The sequence below is a fragment of the Lycorma delicatula genome, chromosome 7 (genome assembly GCF_047948215.1).
Source record: "Lycorma delicatula isolate Av1 chromosome 7, ASM4794821v1, whole genome shotgun sequence".
Taxonomy (NCBI): Eukaryota; Metazoa; Arthropoda; class Insecta; order Hemiptera; family Fulgoridae; genus Lycorma; species Lycorma delicatula.
In genome coordinates, this window is record NC_134461.1 from 51,387,127 (window position 1) to 51,409,420 (window position 22,294).

At 33.7% G+C, this 22,294-nt stretch overlaps 2 protein-coding genes across 2 annotated transcripts in view; both read left to right on the forward strand.

Annotated features, from left to right (window-relative positions):
• Positions 1–22,294, forward strand: part of LOC142328285 (uncharacterized) — a 198,347-nt gene that overhangs the window by 88,325 nt on the left and 87,728 nt on the right. The window lies entirely within an intron of this gene.
• Positions 1–22,294, forward strand: part of LOC142327807 (uncharacterized) — a 102,994-nt gene that overhangs the window by 78,996 nt on the left and 1,704 nt on the right. Inside the window, exons 15-18 of the mRNA XM_075371144.1 lie at positions 2,785–3,720; positions 4,065–4,198; positions 9,436–9,545; positions 13,318–13,418. Coding sequence (XP_075227259.1) covers positions 2,785–3,720; positions 4,065–4,198; positions 9,436–9,545; positions 13,318–13,418 — 1,281 coding nt within the window. The remainder of the gene's footprint in view (positions 1–2,784; positions 3,721–4,064; positions 4,199–9,435; positions 9,546–13,317; positions 13,419–22,294) is intronic.

Consider the following 22,294-nt stretch of genomic DNA (forward strand, 5'->3'; position numbering starts at 1 on the left):
AACTCTATAAGTCGGTCCCCTCTTTCATTCCTTCTGCCCAGCCCGTATTCACCCACTATATTTCCTTCCTTGCCTTTTCCAATGCTTGCATTCCAATCTCCAACTATTATTAAATTTTCATCTCCTTTTACGTGTTTAATTGCTTCATCAATCTCTTCGTATACACACTCTACCTCATCATCATCATGGGCGCTTGTAGGCATATAAACGTTAACAATCGTTGTCGGTTTAGGTTTTGATTTTATCCTTATTACAATGATTCTATCGCTATGCATTTTGAAATACTCCACTCTCCTCCCTATCTTCTTGTTCATCACGAAACCTACTCCTGCCTGCCCATTATTTGACGCTGAGTTAATTACTCTAAAATCACCTGACCAAAAGTCGCCTTCCTCTTCCCACCGAACCTCACTAATTCCTACTATATCCACATTCACCCTATCCATTTCCCTTTTTAAATTTTCTAGCCTACCAACCTTTTTTAAGCTTCTAACATTCCACGCTCCGACTCGTAGAATGTTATTTTTTAATTTTCTGGTGACCCCTTCCTTAGTAGTCCCCACCCGGAGATCCGAACGGTGGACTATTTTACCTCCGGAATATTTTACCAAGGAAGGCGTCTCCATTATTGCTATATGAAAATGCAGAGAGCCACATTTTCTTGGAAAAAAAGCAGCTGTAGTTTTCCATTGCTTTCAGCTGCGCAGTACTCAGAGGACTGAGTGATGTTGATATGGTCGTTTAAGTCATTGTGACTCACGCCCCTAACTACTACTGAAAGAGCTGCTGCCCTCTTTCAGGAATCATTCCTTAGTCTGGCTCTCAACAGATACCTCTCCGATATGGTTGCACCTTCGGTCCAGTTACTCTGTATCCCTGAGCACTCAAGCCCCCTCACCAACGGCAAGGTCTTATGATTCATAGAGGAGGGATTTACTTATAAAGATCTTAAATGATAATCACAATTGTGAAAAACCATTTATGAAATGAACTAGACAGAAGAGTAATTGTGTTAAGGATTTTGGATTAGTACTCAATAAAAGTTTATCGTGGAAAAATAGATAAATATTGTATAAGTATATTTGTATATACGTTCCTACCCTTTGCTAAGGAAAGTTTATATTGCATTGATACATCATTTACTATGAAGTAGTTAGTATCAATTCTGGTTTCTGTAATTCAGAAGCTTTAAGACTGATGAATTGAGTGAGTGAGGCCGACAGACACTTATCAGAAAAATATCATAAGAGTTTTGTTTGTTGATTATGTTCTAAAAATTTTTCTTTATAAGAGTAATGGTAATAAGGGTCAGTTGGTGGCCTTGGAAGGCTCTTGTATTTTCAAGTAAGAAATGTAATACATTAGTTTATGTATTATTTAAATGTATTAAAGAAAAAGGTGTATTAATAATCGTTTTTCTTTTTTTCAATCATAATATGTGTCAATGTTTTTGCCCCAGGATGGGGAAAAGCTGATAATTTTTAGAGTAGTTAACAGTAAGTAATCTTAAAGAGCTTGTTTTTATTCATATGCTAGACATGTGTCTTATTATTGTTGAAAAATCAATTTTTTGATTTACACCAATATTAAGTATGGAAAATAACATTTTGCAAACCTTGTCCACTTTAGTCCCCACAGAGCTGAAATTTCTTGTTACATTTCATAGCATTCGGTATGGCAGCCACCTTGTGTTGAATAGCTGCCTTTAGTTGAGGTATTGAACATGGTTTTCTTTCTAATGTACACTTTGTATTTTAAATAACCCAGTAGGATGAAATCACATTCCAAGAGATGGGTAAATGTGATGCCCAGATGATATGTCCATATAGGGAAACTAAATGTTCCATTACACCCACCCTTCTTAATACTATCATGAAAACCCTAGCCACTTGGGTAATTGCCCCATCCTGTTGGAACCACAGATTGGCTCAGTTTATGAGCCTTGTGTGAAGTTCTTCAGATTGAAGTGTACTGTTATGCATTGATTGTGAATCTGATTGCCTTCTTCAAAGAAATAGAAGCTGATTACCTTAAACGTTGCCATCCCTCATCACAATTGGGACCCTTGTGAATGAAGTGGGTGCTCTTGAAGCTAACTTGAATTTGTATCAGAAATTTTGTTTATTAACACAACCTGACAGATGGAAATGGGCTTTGTCACTCGTGAAGATTCTTTTTTCTGTCATCATTTCCATCAACATCTTGGCGCTTGTCCCAATCACAAGGGATCAGTTATTGAACATTAATCAGGGGGTGGAAATGTAAGTCAGAATATAGTATTGTTCAGACAATCCAGTTGGGATATGTTCTGATAGGTATGTCAAAATGCCAAACGCCAAGAATGAACTATCTTCAACTGCTTGTCTTATGCCTTGTTAGCTGTTCAATGTTCCTAAGCAATCAGATGGATTTCAGCCTACCTGATGGTTTTCTTTTTGATGCCAACACTGCCTAATGGAATTTTTCACCCGTAACATGATAGTGATACGAGAAGACATAATACCATGGCTTCCAACACTGAAATGTTGAAGGAATCTTCTCTTTGTGACAGAATCATTGTTGTTGAAAAAAAATATTTCTGCAGTGATCTTGATGCGTAGCGTCCCACAGTTGCATGATAACTAAAATGGCAGCTAGTGAGAGTGGAGTGCTCACTATCCCACCCTCCTATAAGCCCCACAAGCGCACAATAACCAATAAACAATTGATAGGTTTTCTTCCCACCTATATTATGCGTTACAATGTGGTTATGCTTATCTAGGTTATTTCTTTTTTATGTTTCAGAGACAAATAACTACAAATAAAGAAACATGTGATAAAAAATTGATTGATAAAGAAACGTCTTGTGAAACTACTGATTTTAAATTTGGCCAAAGAGAACCAATGATGGAGATGGAGATTCAAACATCAATAGAAGATCCTAGAGAAGTTGATAAATTAGAAAAACATTGTCAAGAGTTGCAATCAAAATTAAGTGAAGTACAGATTAAAATTTTAGAAATAATTAATGATAAAAAATCATGCGATGAAGAAAATTCTACTTTAAAAGAGAAAATTAAGATGTTAACTAATAGTTTTTGTAATAAAAGTCCTATTAATTTTAATGACAATATTTCTTGGGAGAGTTCGCATTCAGTACAACAGACTGAAAAAACTATTATGAATAAAGAACGTAATGAAATAAAAAATAATTATAATTGTTCCATCCCAGTAGTTGAAGTTAGTACAATCACTAAAATTAGTGATGAACAATCCAGTTGCAATTCAACCGTATCTGGACCAAGCACTAATAATTATTTATTATTTAAACAGACTGATTGTAATAATACCAAAGATGATGATATGAAAGATAATAAACTTAATTTTAGTAGTCTTTCACAGTTTGCTTTTGAAATAACAAATAATTTAAATGATTCAGATTTGGATCATAAAGATTTATCAGTTTTAGAAACTAAATCATTGTCACCATTGTGCCTTAGATCTGATGAGCAAAGTGATATGGTTGGTGCTTGTAATGATAATGATGATGATGTAAAAGAAGAGAATGACCAGACTAGCAAAGGTGTTCAAAATTTATATAGTTTAATGAATGAAAATAAAGATCTTAAAGAAAAATTTAATAATCTTGAATCATGCTTAGAAATGATGAGAGTTGAATATGAAAAATGTGAAGATTATTGGCAGAACAAACTGGATGAAGAACGACGTATATATGATCAGGTAAGTCAAAGAAATTTTTTATCTCATTACATTTCATTACTTCCATGTATTTAAAGTATTTTTATATAGTTTACTGATTTTTTAAGAAAAGTTTTATATGATTAAAAGAAAATAGTGAATTGATCTATCTCTTTCTAATAAATTGTGTCATTTAAAAATAATTTTTTATCTGATGTAGTGCACAAGCAGGTGTAACTCACTGGAAGCTTTGAGGCAGTTTTTTTTAGACTGTATTAAAGTGTTCATCATATGCCTACTACACCAATACATAGTACTTTGTGTATTGATTAGGAATATTAATAGAAAGTCGTTTTAGTTTTACTTATTACACATTCAGCCAACAGTTTGGATTTTGTGCCACCCCTCAGATAGTTAACATTGTCCTTGGACAGTTTCACAGGATATGGGGTCTCTACCTCAACAAGTTTCTGTTAAAGAAACTTAGTAAACAAGTGGCTGCTCTGCTAGCTAACAGAAGGTAACATGGCACCATAGCTGGAACATTGAAGGCCACTCACTGATCCAGCTTCTATGTTATAAACTCGTAGAATAAAGGATGAAGAAAGAGGTGAAAAGAGGAAAGGAAAATTCAAACCACTAAGGAACTGTCTCTGATCAGGGTTTACCAGTACAACCGTATCCTGTCCTTGTCATTCCATACAAATTTTTCTTGTGCAACCAAGGAATTTGCATACTTCTGTAATTACAATGTGACCAACAAATGATCCAGGAATTGATCTTTGCTTGAATTGATAATTTTTTCATCTTTTGTATCTCATTAGATAAAGTTTAAATCTTGTTCAAGTTATTCAGAACTCAAGAGTACACTGTACATCTAAAATAATCCAGCATCACGACAGGTTTTTATTATGCCAAGCCACTTATCACTATCATTCCCTAAAATATTTATCCACACATTAAAAATGTTTAATACTTACAATTAATTTAATCAGCAATTGCGACTCCCTCCAGAGAAGGGGGCGCATTGCTCCCTCCAAACAACTAGGGCCCCATTGTGGCGTATTCCGGCTAGCCTATGAAGCGCTAGCACCAAAAGGACTTCAGCGGATGGTCTGAAGGGGAATTACGTCGGGAGCACAGGTTTTAAAAGCCTAGTCTCCTGCGGTCGGAGCCAGTAATGGGTTGAGAATGCGGGTCCAAAACGGATGTGGAACGCTAATCACAAATCCATCCATAAATATAACAAAACTTAAAACTTATAACCAACACTAAAAATTAACCCTTGAAACACGCCCGATTACAGAATCATACAGCAGCATGGGACACTGTCCAGGCTCTGCAATTCGAAGGGAGAATTGTGATACTCCTGCCACTTTTGCGTTCCATTCCGTTCCTAAAATATGAGATTGATCTTCCTATCTGTCAGTACCATATTCACTAAAAGATTCCAGACAGTCTATCTGACATGAGACAAATCATTCCTAAAATAAGCATAGTCATCCTAAGATAAGCACATCAGAAAAAAGAAATGGTTTCTCCTTGTTTTCATGGATTGGAATTTGAACACAATTATTACAAAAAGAACACACAAAATTTGCCCTTTTGCATGTGTCATGCCAAACCTACAGAATTTATGGGGTACTGATGGCATTAAATTCTGGACAAAAATAGAAAAAAAGGTTATTTTTCACTATTTTTTATTTTTTGGTGTAGTTTTAGAAATTTGAGTTTTTTTTTTTTGTCTTCAGTCATTTGACTGGTTTGATGCAGCTCTCCAAGATTCCCTATCTAGTGCTAGTCGTTTCATTTCAGTATACCCTCTACATCCTACATCCCCAACAATTTGTTTTACATACTCCAAACGTGGCCTGCCTACACAATTTTTTCCTTCTACCTGTCCTTCCAATATTAAAGCGACTATTCCAGGATGCCTTAGTATGTGGCCTATAAGTCTGTCTCTTCTTTTAACTATATTTTTCCAAATGCTTCTTTCTTCATCTATTTGCCGCAATACCTCTTCATTTGTCACTTTATCCACCCATCTGATTTTTAACATTCTCCTATAGCACCACATTTCAAAAGCTTCTAATCTTTTCTTCTCAGATACTCCGATTGTCCAAGTTTCACTTCCATATAAAGCGACACTCCAAACATACACTTTCAAAAATCTTTTCCTGACATTTAAATTAATTTTTGATGTAAACAAATTATATTTCTTACTGAAGGCTCGTTTAGCTTGTGCTATTCGGCATTTTATATCGCTCCTGCTTCGTCCATCTTTAGTAATTTTACTTCCCAAATAACAAAATTCTTCTACCTCCATAATCTTTTCTCCTCCTATTTTCACATTCAGCGGTCCATCTTTGTTATTTCTACTACATTTCATTACTTTTGTTTTGTTCTTGTTTATTTTCATGCGATAGTTCTTGTGTAGGACTTCATCTATGCCGTTCATTGTTTCTTCTAAATCCTTTTTACTCTCGGCTAGAATTACTATATCATCAGCAAATCGTAGCATCTTTATCTTTTCACCTTGTACTGTTACTCCGAATCTAAATTGTTCTTTAACATCATTAACTGCTAGTTCCATGTAAAGATTAAAAAGCAACGGAGATAGGGAACATCCTTGTCGGACTCCCTTTCTTATTAGGGCTTCTTTCTTATGTTCTTCAATTGTTATTGTTGCTGTTTGGTTCCTGTACATGTTAGCAATTGTTCTTCTATCTCTGTATTTGAACCCTAATTTTTTTAAAATGCTGAAAATTTTATTCCAGTCTACGTTATCGAAAGCCTTTTCTAGGTCTATAAACGCCAAGTATGTTGGTTTGTTTTTCTTTAATCTTCCTTCTACTATTAATCTGAGGCCTAAAATTGCTTCCCTTATCCGTATACTTTTCCTGAAACCAAATTGGTCTTCTCCTAACAATTCTTCCACTCTCCTCTCAATTATTCTGTATAAAATTTTAGTTACGATTTTTGATGCATGACTAGTTAAACTAATTGTTATGAATTCTTCACATTTATCTGCCCCTGCTTTCTTTGGTATCATAACTATAACACTTTTTTTGAAGTCTGATGGAAATTCCCCATTTTCATAAATATTACACACCAGTTTGTATAATCTATCAATAGCTTCCTCACCTGCACTGCGCAGTAATTCTACAGGTATTCCGTCTATTCCAGGAGCCTTTCTGCCATTTAAATCTTTTAATGCTCTCTTAAATTCAGATCTCAGTATTGTTTCTCCCATTTCATCCTCCTCAACTTCCTCTTCTTCCTCTATAACACCATTTTCTAATTCATTTCCTCCGTATAACTCTTCAATATATTCCACCCATCTATCGACTTTACCTTTCGTATTATAAATCGGTGTACCATCTTTGTTTAACACATTATTGGATTTTAATTTATGTACCCCAAAAGTTTCCTTAACTTTCCTGTATGCTCCGTCTATTTTACCAATGTTCATTTCTCTTTCCACTTCTGAACACTTTTCTTTAATCCACTCTTCTTTTGCCAGTTTGCACTTCCTATTTATAGCATTTCTTAATTGCCGATAGTTCCTTTTACTTTCTTCATCATTAGCATTCTTATATTTTCTACGTTCATCCATCAGCTGCAATATATCGTCTGAAACCCAAGGTTTTCTACCAGTTCTCTTTATTCCGCCTAAGTTTGCTTCTGCTGATTTAAGAATTTCCTTTTTAACATTCTCCCATTCTTCTTCTACATTTTCTAGCTTATCTTTTTTACTCAGACCTCCTCTTTGCGATGTCCTCCTCAAAAATCTTCTTTACCTCCTCTTCCTCAAGCTTCTCTAAATTCCACCGATTCATCTGACACCTTTTCTTCAGGTTTTTAAACCCCAATCTACATTTCATTATCACCAAATTATGGTCGCTATCAATGTCTGCTCCAGGGTAAGTTTTGCAGTCAACGAGTTGATTTCTAAATCTTTGCTTAACCATGATATAATCTATCTGATACCTTGCAGTATCGCCTGGCTTTTTCCAAGTGTATATTCTTCTATTATGATTTTTAAATTGGGTGTTGGCAATTACTAAATTATACTTCGTGCAAAACTCTATAAGTCGGTCCCCTCTTTCATTCCTTCTGCCCAGCCCGTATTCACCCACTATATTTCCTTCCTTGCCTTTTCCAATGCTTGCATTCCAATCTCCAACTATTATTAAATTTTCATCTCCTTTTACGTGTTTAATTGCTTCATCAATCTCTTCGTATACACACTCTACCTCATCATCATCATGGGCGCTTGTAGGCATATAAACGTTAACAATCGTTGTCGGTTTAGGTTTTGATTTTATCCTTATTACAATGATTCTATCGCTATGCATTTTGAAATACTCCACTCTCCTCCCTATCTTCTTGTTCATCACGAAACCTACTCCTGCCTGCCCATTATTTGACGCTGAGTTAATTACTCTAAAATCACCTGACCAAAAGTCGCCTTCCTCTTCCCACCGAACCTCACTAATTCCTACTATATCCACATTTGTCCATTTGAGTTTTAATATGATAAAAGTACTTAAGTAATTTACAATTCCAGAGTTTTAAATCATTGGGATTTAGGGATGGAGAAATATTCAATGTTGTTGTTTCTAAACAATTTTTTCTCATTTTGATAACTTGTTTACAAGAAAAGTTGACATGAAAACGTTTTGAAAAAGCAGGTCCCATAAGACCCAACTTGAACATTTTTTTATATCTGATTCAGTGCTTTATCTGTTTAAAGTTATGACTGATATTTGTAAATTACAAACCGTTTTATGGAAGTAGCAATAAAACAAGGGGATCAAATGAGACCCAAATTTTTTTACTAAAGTTTTTTTTTATCAATGCTCTAAATACATCAATTTTTATGATAAAAATACTCAGTTGGTCAAGGGAATCAACTAGGACCCAACATTTTTTACTTAATTTTTATTGTTTCTCCACAATTAGACTTAATACGGCATAATTTTTAATGTTCGAGCATCATTTGATCAAGGTGGTCAAATCAGACCCAATTTTTTTTTTTTTATTATTATATATTTTGACTTTTTTGTAATTGTACTTTAAATACTGCGTAATTAAGTAATTTATATTTAAGAACTTTGACATATTTGAAATAAAATCTGTCCAGAAAGTTACGTAACCTTTTTGTCAGATTTTATTTTTGAAAGCACATTGATAATGTTTACCTAATATATATATATATATATATATAATTGATTCTGAACATAAGCTGATCGTTTGCCAAAATGATTTTTATTTGTTTCATACATGAGTCATCCATTGGCCTTCTAATGAAATTAAGAAAAGAGGGTTTTTTCTATTTTATAATAAACTTAAACTGTTTTCTTTGTAAATACCTTTAGTTATATTATCACACACTTGTGTGTGTGTTTGTGTTTGTACACGCATGTGTGCATGCACCTGGGTGTAATATCATTAAAATACGAGGTTAAGTTGTTGAGATTAAAGTTTCCTCATGAATAGTTTGATGTATTTATTAATACAACAATAACAAGTTACAGATAAAATATATGGTTTCTGTGTTTTTAATATATCATAATACATATATTAGTTATAGTGTCATTTCTTATCCACCTAATGCTATTCAAAGAATGCGTATACTTTCGCAGATGTATGATGTTTACTACACTGAGATTATTATAGGCATCGGAATTTATTTATCTCATTATTAAATAGATGTACTATTTAATAAAAATAATTTTTGTTTTGGTGTGAAAGAGAAATTATGCAGAACTTGGCTGCAAGATTACATCATCAGGAACTAAGATGTCGTCACCTTCAATCAGCACTAAAATACCAGCAAAGACAGATGGGAAAAGCTATTCAAGGTGATTTTATGTAATATAGTAATAAGTAACTGTTATTCTGTATTTTGTTTTCTGAGAATAGTTTTATGTCACTGTAATAAACCATAAAACGTTTTTGATAAAATACATTATACATTTTTTTGTTTATTTGGTTGAACAGATTAATTTAAATATTAAAACATAATTTAATGAGATTTTATGTGAAAAAAGTAAAAATTATATATATTGAACTAAATAAAACTTCTAACAAAAAGAATAATATTTAGTTAGTTTGAATTTTAATTTAATTAGTTTAGACTTTTAAAAGTTTATAGATCACTAAATAAAAAAAAAGTTAAAAAATATTTATTCAAAACACTTGTCTTTTAGTTTATTAATTTATATAGACATAACAAAAATTGTTAATGTTGTTTATTATCTTAAAAAAAAGATTTGACTACTAAAATAATAAAATACCACATAAGAGTACAAAAAAATTTCTCTAATAATAAGGGAAGAAGAATTTTGATCACGTATTTGGAAATATTAAAAATCTCAGCTTCTCAAAATTGATGTAATGTACTAATAAGTGTAATTAAAAAATATAGTAACTATAAACATTACTAAAATAATTTGTTGACAAACTTCCATAATATTTCAAATAAATAGAAAATACAGTTTAAATTTTTTTAACATTTACTGAATAAATAAACTAGCTTGCATAATAAAGTTTAAAAAATGTCATTGTGTTTAAAATATTTATGAAAAATAATGGCTAGTAAAATTATTATTATTATTTTATAAAGAAAAAATGTATGATGTATGTAGATTTGTTATTTTGATTATCACTATCGTACTTAACTCTCTCAATGTCTTCAGTAACACAAGTTATCAAATCTAAATCCATGTGTTATTATTTGTTATTTCTTTTTTTATTATTGCTGTTGTTATATCTATTATGTTTTAAAGTGACATTACCTGTAAATCAGGGAATGTTAAATTATCTTCCACTGAGGTTCAAAAATCTTTAAAAAAACTACTTGGGGCATTACAAGTACACTGTTCTTTTTTTAACTTCATTGAACAAAATAATTTTCACAAAAATATCCTATTAATCATAGCATTAACAAGTTGATTTTTGTTATAATTACTCAGTTTGAATTAAATAAATCTCTTATTTCTTTAGCTTTTTTTTTTTATTAGGCATAAAATATAATTCTGCTTATATTATTAATAATATACTATATATAATAATAATAAGTTCCTCCAACAAGGAAATCTGCACATGGAGGAGGAATTAATTCTACTATTACAAAAAAAAAGATTCAAAACGAAAAATTTTAATTCTATTAATTCAAAATAAATATACTGATAATAGAGACTAACTAAATGAATTTAAAATAAAATGTAACTTTCATTAAAATACGAGAGTTAATTTTTTTCAAGGTCTGATCGGTCACAAAATTAAAACCACAGTGAAAATAAAAAAATTTTTATTTGTAACAAGTACTTATATAGTTACGCTATTTCTCTACATAGTCGCCACTCCGATTTAGACATTTGTCATAGCGTGGTACCAACTTTCCAATACCCTCATCATAGAACAGAGCCACCTGTGTTTTCAGCCATGTTTCTACGCAGCTCAATGTCTGTGCCAAACTGTTGTCCTAGCCAACGTTTCATGTGAGCAAAGAGGTGAAAATCGGATGGAGCCAAGTCCGGGCTGTATGATGGGTGATCAAACACTTCCCAACGAAAACACTGCAGGAGCTACTTTGTTACAGCTGCAGTGTGCGGCCGAGCATTGTCATGGAGAAAGACAATGCCTGATGACAACATTCCTCTCTGCTTATTCTGAATTGCCCTTCATAGACATTGAAGAGTCACGCAGTATGAGGCTGCAGTGATGGTCATGCCACGTTCCATGAATTCCACCAAGAAATCTCCATTCCGGTCCCAGAACACAGTAGCCATACACTTTCTGTTGGAGAAGGTTCAGTTGAACTTCTTTGGTTTACTGGGAGAATGAGAATGCATCCACTGTTTGGATTGTTCTTTAGTTTCGAAATGGACCCGTGTCTCATCCCCTGTGACAATTTTGTTCAAAAAATCTTCTCCTTCATTGTGGTAGCGCTGGAGAAACGTTAGGGAGGCGTCCATTCTCATTGTTTTGTGATGGTCGGACAGCATCTTGGGAACCCCTCTCGCACACAGTTTGCGGTACAGAAGTCTCTCACGCACAGTGGTGTAGAGAGCTGACCTTGAAATTTCAGGAAATGAATCACTCAATACAGAAATTGTGAACCAACGATTTTCTCAAATTCCCTCATCCACTCGCTCAACGAGATCATCGGTTGACACTCACTTACTTCCCTGACCGCCTGCATCATGAACATCTGTACGTCCTGGTTTAAAGATCCTGCACCATAAAATGGTGCAGGATCTCTGGTAAAGGATTCCTTTACCTTTAGAGTTTCATCTCATCAATACAAGAACAACAATTTGTAGCATTATTTAAATTAAAACTGTACTATTTTAACATCCAGTAACACCATCCTTTTTAACAGTCTCCAATGATCCTACAATAGAAAAATGATCTGTGATTGTTGTTTCTAAGACATATCCATTGGGCTTAAAAAAAAACCATGATTTCTTATAAAAATATGACCAATACAAGAACTCATCAATACACTCACTGATCCTAATAGGTCTCTTCCACTAATAACAAAGAATTCTTGAAGTTATTATTTTTTGCAAAAATCTTACATTCAAACAGCAAATTTTTGTAGTATGGAGACAGATAATTAAAGTAAACCTGATGCTCTTTAAGGTTTCTCTTTATGTTCTTCATCAAAAAGTTACCATTTTTCTTTTTGAATTTTTTAAATCTAGCCAATCGCTCTTTAGCAAATCTAGAAACAAAACTATGATTGGATGTCTATCCTCATTTTTATTCTATTCTATGAGCAGTATTAATGACCTCCAATAACGCTGCTGGATATATTTAAACATATTTAGCAGTATCCTTCAGTATATCTGAAATGTGTTTTTAGATAAAGGAATCCCATGGATTTCTAAATTATTTGAACGGCTACACTGCTGAAGCTCCAGAACTTGTGTTTCAAGCTGGGTAATTTTCAGTTTTAAATTTAACTTTTCCTTTTTTATCAAACAATATTACTTTAAAAATTTATATTTATAATAAATTCATCAATTTTAGAAGAAAAAACATCAACAGACTTACAAAGCTCATTGAACCATGGTTGGTTTGTATAACCTCATTTTGAATAATTTATAAATCAGAAGTTAAAGTTTGTCTTACCTCCCTCAATAACTACTCCCTAGACTCAATGGTTATTCTGTTATTTTTGAGTTAGAAATGAATCCCTTATATTATATACATTTCCACTTTTTGCGAATTTATTTTTTTTTAATTTGCTTCACTTAAACCAGAACACTCAAAAAAATTTTAATTTAGTAACCTAACAAATTATTGCATTATTATATCATATGAAATCCTCATTTATAATCATATTAAAAAATATAATTTAATAAGGAAAGTAGACAGAAGAGCAGTCTTATCTACAACTTTACTCACCGACAACTGATTCATCACTAATTTGACTGAATCATTTTCTAATTGACATTTGAATTGATTTTTGTATGGACTGTGGAATTTTTTTTTTTTTACTATTAATATTATACAATACTGTTGTACAACATAGTTGTTGTAGAATAGGAGTAATATTTGTAATTTAAAAATTAGATAATTATTATATTAAGCAATTAATTGAATTTATTTCTATTATTTTAGTCTCCTGGGAGCAACATCAAAAAGATTTGGTCAATTTAAGAGCAACATTAAACTTGACTCAAGAGAAATTGCAGCAGCAGTTAAGGGTTACAAAAGAATTAGTGAGTACCTTTTAATTAGTAAAATAATTTTAATTAAATAATTAAAATTTTAATTATTAAAATATATATATATATATATATATAAATGAGTTCATAATTTTTTTTTTCTATTTAATCTCAAGACTATACATCAGATGGTTTGATCACTGTTATTCTTTATTGGCAAATTCCAATTTTTTCCATTAAAATGTATTGACTCATAAAATTTTACCCGTTGAGCTTAGACCATTTTAATGACTTTTCAGTAGTTGCATATTCATATTTTCTGTAATAAGTAGCCTTATTATTAGGAAGATATTAATTTTTTTCTATAACTGTTATCAATCCTTGAGAGATGGTGGGATCTGAGCTGAAGACCTTGGTTTTATAGGTACCTTGGTATTTTTTTTTTTTTTTTTTAAATATGAAGGCTGATATGATACTATGATGGGAACAAATTTAAGGAAAATTAAAACATTAATTTGTTTGTGTTTATTTCTCATTCAGATAGTTGTTTTCATGCTGGCAGTACCTGTAGCATGGTTACAGGTTGGCAGCTTCATCAGCATTACAATCGAAGTGGAAGTTTCTTATAGATAGAATTTATTATAATACATGCTAACAAAATATATATTATTTTCAAATTCTTATCTTTTTGGTTCATACTTCCCATTTGGTTTGTGATTTAAATGAACTGAAATATGATTTCAGTAAAAGGAAAATTTCTTGTACTGTATTATGAATTAAATATATTAGCCTGTTGGGGTAACTGGTTTGATATGCAGATATAATACAGTACCCACTTAACATGGTCACTCCATATCAGTTCTAGTTGAATTTTTTAACTGTATATCTCTCCTTACCCATTTTTTTACATTGAAACTTTGAATAAAATATGTAAAAGATGATCAGTTATTAATAAGAAAATTTAACCAGACAGACGTAAATGAAATATAAACAGATAAACGCTTTTGTTCTAGCATTCATTGCAAATATAAACAAACAATTGCATTACATCTTCTGCATTTTTCTTGTAACAATTGCAAATATACATTTCATAGTCTACAAACCAAGTTCCTTTAATTGTATATGAATTCCAAAAAAAAAAGAAAACAGTGTTTTAAAACATTTATAATAAGTTTAAAATGTTTTAAAACATTATAATTTTGTTTTGTTATATAATATTTCTAGAATCGGTTGCTTATACTATTTTTTTTAATACAGTGCCAATGTGAAGCAAACTACTTAGTTTTTTCTCAACAATTTTATTGATTCTATAGCCAGTTGTTAATATTAAAAAACCTAGATAATTATTTTAAAGTAATATTTATAATAATTTGCATTGCTTACAAAAAATAAATTCAGTGTTTAATAAAAGCTCAAATATTAATAGAGTTCCTAACCATTTTACTAAAAACAAATAGTAAATAAGAAAAACTAAATGTAACGGGCTGTACATTATAACAGAATAATGAACTGTATAAATAAATAATTACACACTGATTGAGAACTAACTATACTATATTTATAAGGTTAACAAATACTAAACTATATTACTATGATGCAGAGGCCGTACTGGCGTGCATGATTACTCTAACACTGTCCAACTCCGACTAACTAGTATAACAGAATGTTCTTAATACTAAAGCTGCCCATAGGCAGCGCTGACTGTCTGATTTTAAACCAAACATACTCCCCGCACGTTGATCTTTGATCAATATTAATTACATTGTCTCAGTTTATTAGCAATGGCACAAGTTTAGTAATAGGTCTCTTGAAAAACGTGCTGCCTACCTTCAACTGAACTACGTGTACTAGACCATCTTTACCTGGGAAAACACTGTGTATTAGAGCCATTTTCCAAAATTGAGGTGGTAAGTTGTCTTCTTTCACTAGTACTACTAGACCTGGTCGAAGATTTTCGGAGGGTGACTTCCACTTTCTGCGCTGCTGCAAACGATGGAGATAATCGTGAGACCATCGTAACCAAAGACTCTGTCGTATCTTCTGAAGCTGCTGCCATCTGAAAAACTTGTTACATTTTATATCTAACAAATTGGGTTCAGGTAGTGCTATTAAAGGATTACCAATAAGAAAATGTCCAGGTGTCAAGTAAGATGGATCGCTAGGGTCATCGGATAAAGTAGAAATAGGTCTAGAATTGAGGATAGCTTCTATATTGGATAAAAGGGTAGAAAATTCTTCAAAATTTAGATAAGTTTTACCTATGACTCTTTTGAGATGGTATTTCATTGACTTCATAGCTGCTTCCCACATGACTCCAAAATGAGGTGAATTAGCTGGTATGAAGTGCCATTTGAGCTGTGACTTGGCAGCGTAATTTTCAATGTCTGTATTAAATTCTTTATCGTGAAAGAGTTTCCTTAATGAATTTAACTCGTTGTTGGCTCCAACAAAATTGGTGCCGTTGTCACTATACAAGTGGGCGATGTGACCTCTTCTTGCAGTGAAACGTCTTAAGGCTGCGAGGAAGGCTTGTGATGTAAGATTACTGACTAGCTCTATGTGAATAGCATGAGTTGCAAGACATACAAAAATTGCAACATAACATTTGGTTGTTATTTTACTTCTCGGATTCCCATACTTGATTTGAAATTGTCCCGCATAGTCTACTCCTGAGTTAAGAAAAGGACGACTAATCTCTACTCTGTGTTTGAGCAGCTGACACATTAATTGATTAGCCGAGGCTGCCTTAAATCGAAAACATGTTACACAGTTATGAATAACACTTCTAATTACCTTTCGAGCTCGTGGTATCCAATATTTGAGTTTTAGTGAAGCTAACAATAATTGAGGTGCAGCGTGCAATAACCTCAAATGTTCAGCCTTGATGATCAACATCGTAAGATGGTGTTTTGGTGGCAAAATAATCTGATGTTTAATATCATACGCAAGATCAGTATTATTCAACCTTCGTCCAACTCGAATTATGTTACGATCATCGAGAAAAGGATGAAGATTAAGAAGCTTACTTTTTTTAGGAACAGAAGTTGAGGTCCAGATGCATGTTTGTAATGAATCATGAATATCTGCAGTATTAAGATTTCCTGTTTTCTTCTTTTTATTACGACAATTATAAATAAATCTCTTGCATAGGACAACTACTCGTGTTAATCTAGAATACTTGAAAACTTAGAAACTAAATCGTCATTTGGTGGACAAACACATGTCAAACTAGTTTCCAGTTGTCGTACTTCTGGAATATTTTGACCACATCATACTGTCTGAATTAGGCCAAGAACTGGAGGGTAAAAACAACCAGATTGGTCCATACCACCAGATGCCTTTATCTAAACTCTCTGGATTGGAACCTCTGGAAATGAGATCAGCAGGATTGTCTGACGAAGCGACATGTTTCCAGTGATTGATGTCTGTTAGATCTTGAATCTGCGAAACTCGATTCGCAACAAACGTTTTCCACTTCGATGTAGGAGCTGAAATCCATGCCAAGCAGATTTTGGAGTCTGTCCAAAGATGAACCCTTTCAATCGACAAATTCAGGATTGGTAATGTTTTTCATAACAATTTTGACAACAGTAAAGCGCCACACAACTCTAACCGTGGTATTCTGACAGTTTTCACTGGTGCGACACGAGATTTCGAGCAAAGTAGTTGAACTGAAATCTCTCCCTCAGAATTGACAGAACGCAAATACAGACAAGCACCAAATGCATGCTGTGATGCATCGCAGAAACCGTAAACTTCAATATCTGTAGGATTATTGATAATAACTCTTCTATTTATTTTAGTATCATCAATTAAAGAAAGTTGTGACACCAAAACATGCCATTTCTGGAGCAATGATGATGGTAAGTTTGCATCCCAACCAATACCACTAAGCCACAATCGTTGCAAAAATATTTTGTAAGAGATTACAATAGGACTAATTAAATCAATTGGATCATAAATGGAAGCTACTGTAGACGCTACGTCTTTTTTTGTTACTACGTCTTTAAATGGTGGAATTTTGGAAGAAATAGAAAACACATCTGGTTGAGGAAACCACTTAGCCTAAAGTTTGAATGCTATCTTTTTTCTCAAGCTGAATTCATGTTTTTGTATTAACAAGTTCTTGATGTAATGAATTTAAAAGTGATTTATGATTAGAACTCCATTTTCTCAGTTAAAATCCACCAGACCTTAACAACTCTATTAACTCTGATTGGATTGCCAGAGCTGTGTTGATGTCATTAGCTCCAGAAACTAAATCATCCACGTAGAAATCACGACATTAAATTCTGACTGCAGTTGGGTACATGTGTTTTTCTTCTTCTGCTAAATGTTGTAGGGACCTTGTAGCCAAGAATGGAGCTGAGGCAGTGCCATAAGTAACCGTTTGAAGCTCATAGCATTGAATTTGATCAGTTGGTGAATCCTGCCAAAGAATACGTTGTAAGCTGCAATCTTCTGGATGAATTTTAATTTGGCGGTAAATTTTCTCAATGTCTGCTGTAAACGCAACGGCATGGGTTCTAAATCTTATCATAATCGAAAATAATTCTTACTGTACAGTAGGACCAACCATTAGGATGTTTTTAAGAGAAGTTCCCGTGGATGTTTTAGCTGAACCATCAAAAACAACCCGAAGTTTAATTGTGGTACTATTTTGCTTAAAAATGGCATGATGAGGAAGGTAGAACTGTTGTTTACAATCATTACCTTTAAGAGGTAAGTAGGCTTCATGTGACCGAGTTCCTTATATTCTTGAAGAAATTTTGAATATTCCAGACTAAGTGAATGATTCCTTTGAAGCCTTTTCTCTAACGCTTGAAATCGCAAACTTGCTTGATCAAATGAGTCTCCTAAAGGTAAATGATCTGGCTTTAGAGGAAGTCTGACGCTAAGATGACCTGAAGAATCTCGGGTTGTTGTGTTCCGATAATACTGTTCACAATCGTCTTGTTCCTTAGCCTTGGGTAGAACAACCAACTCTTCTAATTCCCAAAATTGTTTGAGCTGTTGTTGAAGCTGATCATTTGTTAATGTTAAACATCTGGTTTGAGGACTTGAAGAGGTATTTTCTGATGGATATTTTCCTGATAGAATCCATCCTAATTCAGTTTCAAAGACAACTGGAAACCCACCTGGTCTTACCCTTTTATCACATTTCATAATTTCAAAATATAGCTCAGCGCCTATTAACATGTCAATATTTCCTGGTTTATAAAATTCTGGATCAGATAATTTTAAATTCGAAGACAGATTCCATGATTTGTAGTTGATAACATTGCATGGCATATTGCTAGTTATTTGTGGTAACATTAAACAAGAAATATTTGTACTAAAAGCGTTATAAGTAGAAAATAATTGTACGTCTACACTATAATTTGTTTTAGTAGGAGTATTATTTATACCCATAATTGGAACTGACTGACGAATTTTTCTTAAACCTAAACGTTCAACACAGTTTTCAGTAATAAAGTTTGATTGGCTAGCTGAATCTAATAGCAGTCTATATGGTTGTAATCTTCCTTGACTATCTTGGACCTTAACAATCGCTGTAGAAAGAAGAATATTTGATTGCGCTCTTGATTTGAGCGAACAATATGTGTTAGAAGAGCTATGAAGTGAAGCTGGACTGTGTTGCGAACAACTAGAAATTTTCTGGTTTGAATCTTAATCATTATTGCTATTAGATTTAAACAAATTATTTTGTGAACTTATATGTAATGAGGTGTGATGTTTGCCCTTGCAAATACGACAGCCTCTAGAGGAATAATTCCTTACTAAATGACCTAATCTAAGACAATTGTAACATAACTTCTTATCCTTAACAAACTTAGATTTATCAGAAACACTTAAATTACTAAACTTCAAACACTTGTATAAAGTGTGAGGTTGATAGCAACATTCACATACTTTGGACTCAGTAGTAACATACGAGTTAGAATGTCGAACAGGTTTATATTTTTGCCGTTCGTCCACTGTTTTTTGTTTATTACTGCTTGAAGAGGCTAAAGCCTCCAAGGCTTGACATTTATTTTCCAAAAATTCAAAAAGATCTTTGAGAGATGGAAAATCTTGTGTAGAATTTTTTAATTCCCATTCTCGTTTGGTTTTTGCATCTAGTCTATCGATATAGTGTTGACTTAAAATTATTTCATGAATTGGTGTTTTAATATTTAGAACATTGAAAGCATTAAAATTACTAATTGCCGTATTGATGAACTGACGCAATTCGTTGACGTCTTCCTTACTAACTAACTTAATATTAATTATTTCTCTAACATGAGCCGATGCAATCAATCTCTTGTTTTCGTATCGGTCTTGTAACAATTTCCAAGCAACGGGGTAATTAGCATCAGTAACAGCTAAGTTTTTTATTATTTTATTTTTTATTAATTGATTTTTATTTAATTGTAGAATTTTTGAATTGGACTAATGTTTTTATTGTCATGAACCAATACCTTGAATGCATCTGCATAAGGCATCCAATTTTCGTACGTACCGTTAAAACGAGGTAAATTGATTGTTGGTAATTTCACTGAAGGTTTGTTTTCGTTAATGCAAGATTGGTGTGAGTTGAAGTGCTGGGTTTCTGAAACTGATGTTTCCTTTAAATATTCTTCCATTTGCGCCCTAATTTCATAGTAATTGTCTTCAAAATCTAACCTATCTTCTAAATGCGTATCGTAATCTTTCTCGTCCTGTTCTTCTAGCAAACGCTGTTTTATTAAAATTATCTAAAATATTTGACATTGCATCATATCTAACTTTAATATTACTTTTTCGTGTCTCATTATTACATTTATCGAGAAATGTTTTTATGCGTGTTAATTGAGCCTTACATACTCCTAGTTGTTTTTTCAAAGTTGTAATTTCTACTTCAAGAGAAAATATGGATGGAATAAATAAGTAAGAAATAATAATGTGAATGATGAAGGAATGTAAATGTAAATCTATATCAAAGATAGGTATGTAAATAAGGAGCTGATAATTCCCAATTTGTTATTACTTATCTGAAACAATTAAGATAAGCGACTGGTAGCACCTAGCCTGACTTGAAGGTCATGACGAAGTGGCTGTTTACTTAGCACCAAGGTCGATGTCTGCATTCCAAGTCGAATTAGACGGGCGCCGCGAAGACTGTCCCTCGTGATAGTAATTACTGTATTACACATGGATATTAACTGCACTTCTTATCGATAATATTACGCACTAGTCTGGAATTAAGAACATAAACGCAAACTATGTTCTGCACACACAATAAAATATATCCGGGTGGAGGACCAAAGTAACGGGCTGTTCGTTATAGCAGAATAATGAACTGTATAAATAAATAATTACACACTGATTGAGAACTAACTATACTATATTTATAAGGTATATGGTACCGCAAGGTAGTGTATTAAGTGCCACCTTGTTTTCTGTGGCCATAAACAGCATTACCAATTGTGTACAGGCTCCTGTCTCTTGTCTTTTCGTTGATGATTTTCTTATTTACATTGCGAGCCACTCTACACCCACTGCGTAGCGACTGATGCAGAACACTATATTTCTCCTTGAGGCTTGGTCAGGGACTACTGGTTTCACATTTTCACCCGACAAGACGAAATGTGTAGTCTTTTCTCGGCTATGGAACCCTTCTAATCCACGGGTTTTTCTGAACTGGGAGCTTATTGCTGTCTCTACTTACGTCAGGTTTCTGGGTTTGCTTTTTGATAGCCGTCTTACTTGGGTCACACATATGAGGGATTTGAGGACAAAGTGTTCCAAACTTTCGGATATGATGGGGGTCCTAAGTAACACCAACTGGGGGGCCGATCGGTCGTGTATGTTATGTTTTTACTACTCCCTTGTTCGTTCCCGTTTGGATTATGATTGTGTCGCCTATTCCTCAGCTCGTCAAACTGTACTTAAGATGCTGGACGGTGTGCATCATTCTTTTCTTCGTCTTGCCACGGGTGCGTTTAGATCAAGCCCTATCGCAAGCTTACTTGTAGACAGTGGCGAGCCATCACTTTGTGATAGACGAAACCAGCTTTTGTTATCTTATTTTGCCCGTCTCAGCGGACAGCCGAATCACCCAGCTTTTGACCCAGTTCTTAAGAATCCTAATTTGAGGAAGTATGAGGACCGTCCACGTTGTACTGCGCCTGTGGGTGTCCGTAGATGACGTCTGCTGCAGCATATGAATGTTGGAACTCCCTCGTTCTTTCCATCATGTCCGTGCTCGAATCCCCCGTGGAGAATAAACCATGTAAATTTTATGTGTGATCTTACAACGTATGATAAACAATCAACGCCACCTATTGTTTACCAGCAGGTGTTCCAGTTTCTCCTCACCAAGTCGAACCCAGACGTAGTGGTATATACTGATGGGTCGAAGCATGACGGTAACGTTGGTTGTGCTTTTGTTTTCAATGAACAGATTTATATGTTTGGCCTACCCGGTGTTACGAGTGTGTTCACTGCGGAACTACTCGCTGTGGATAGGGCTCTAAGTATCATTGGCCCTAAATATAGGAACATTCTTATTTGCAGTGACTCGTACAGTGCTCTCCAGGCGTTGGAAAACCTTTATTCTGGACATCCTGTCGTCGTTGGCATTTATGATAAAATCGCTGAGTTAGAAAAACGAAACAAGGGGGTAGGTTTTTGCGGATCCCTAGCCACATTGGGAGTCTTGGTAATGAGAGGGCAGATTCTGCTGCGAAAGATGCGTGTATTCAGCCTCCTTTCACCACCCGAGTTACTACCTTTGATTTTATTAATCATATAAAATAATCACTGCGAGCAAGGTGGCAAAGTGGCTGGACGGCTGCCCCGTCGATAGTGAACTTCGACGGATTAGAGACTCAGTGTTGCCGTGGGGCTCCTCTTGCAGGAACTCTCGTCGTGAGGAAGTTGTCCTCTGCCGGTTACGGTTGGGGCAT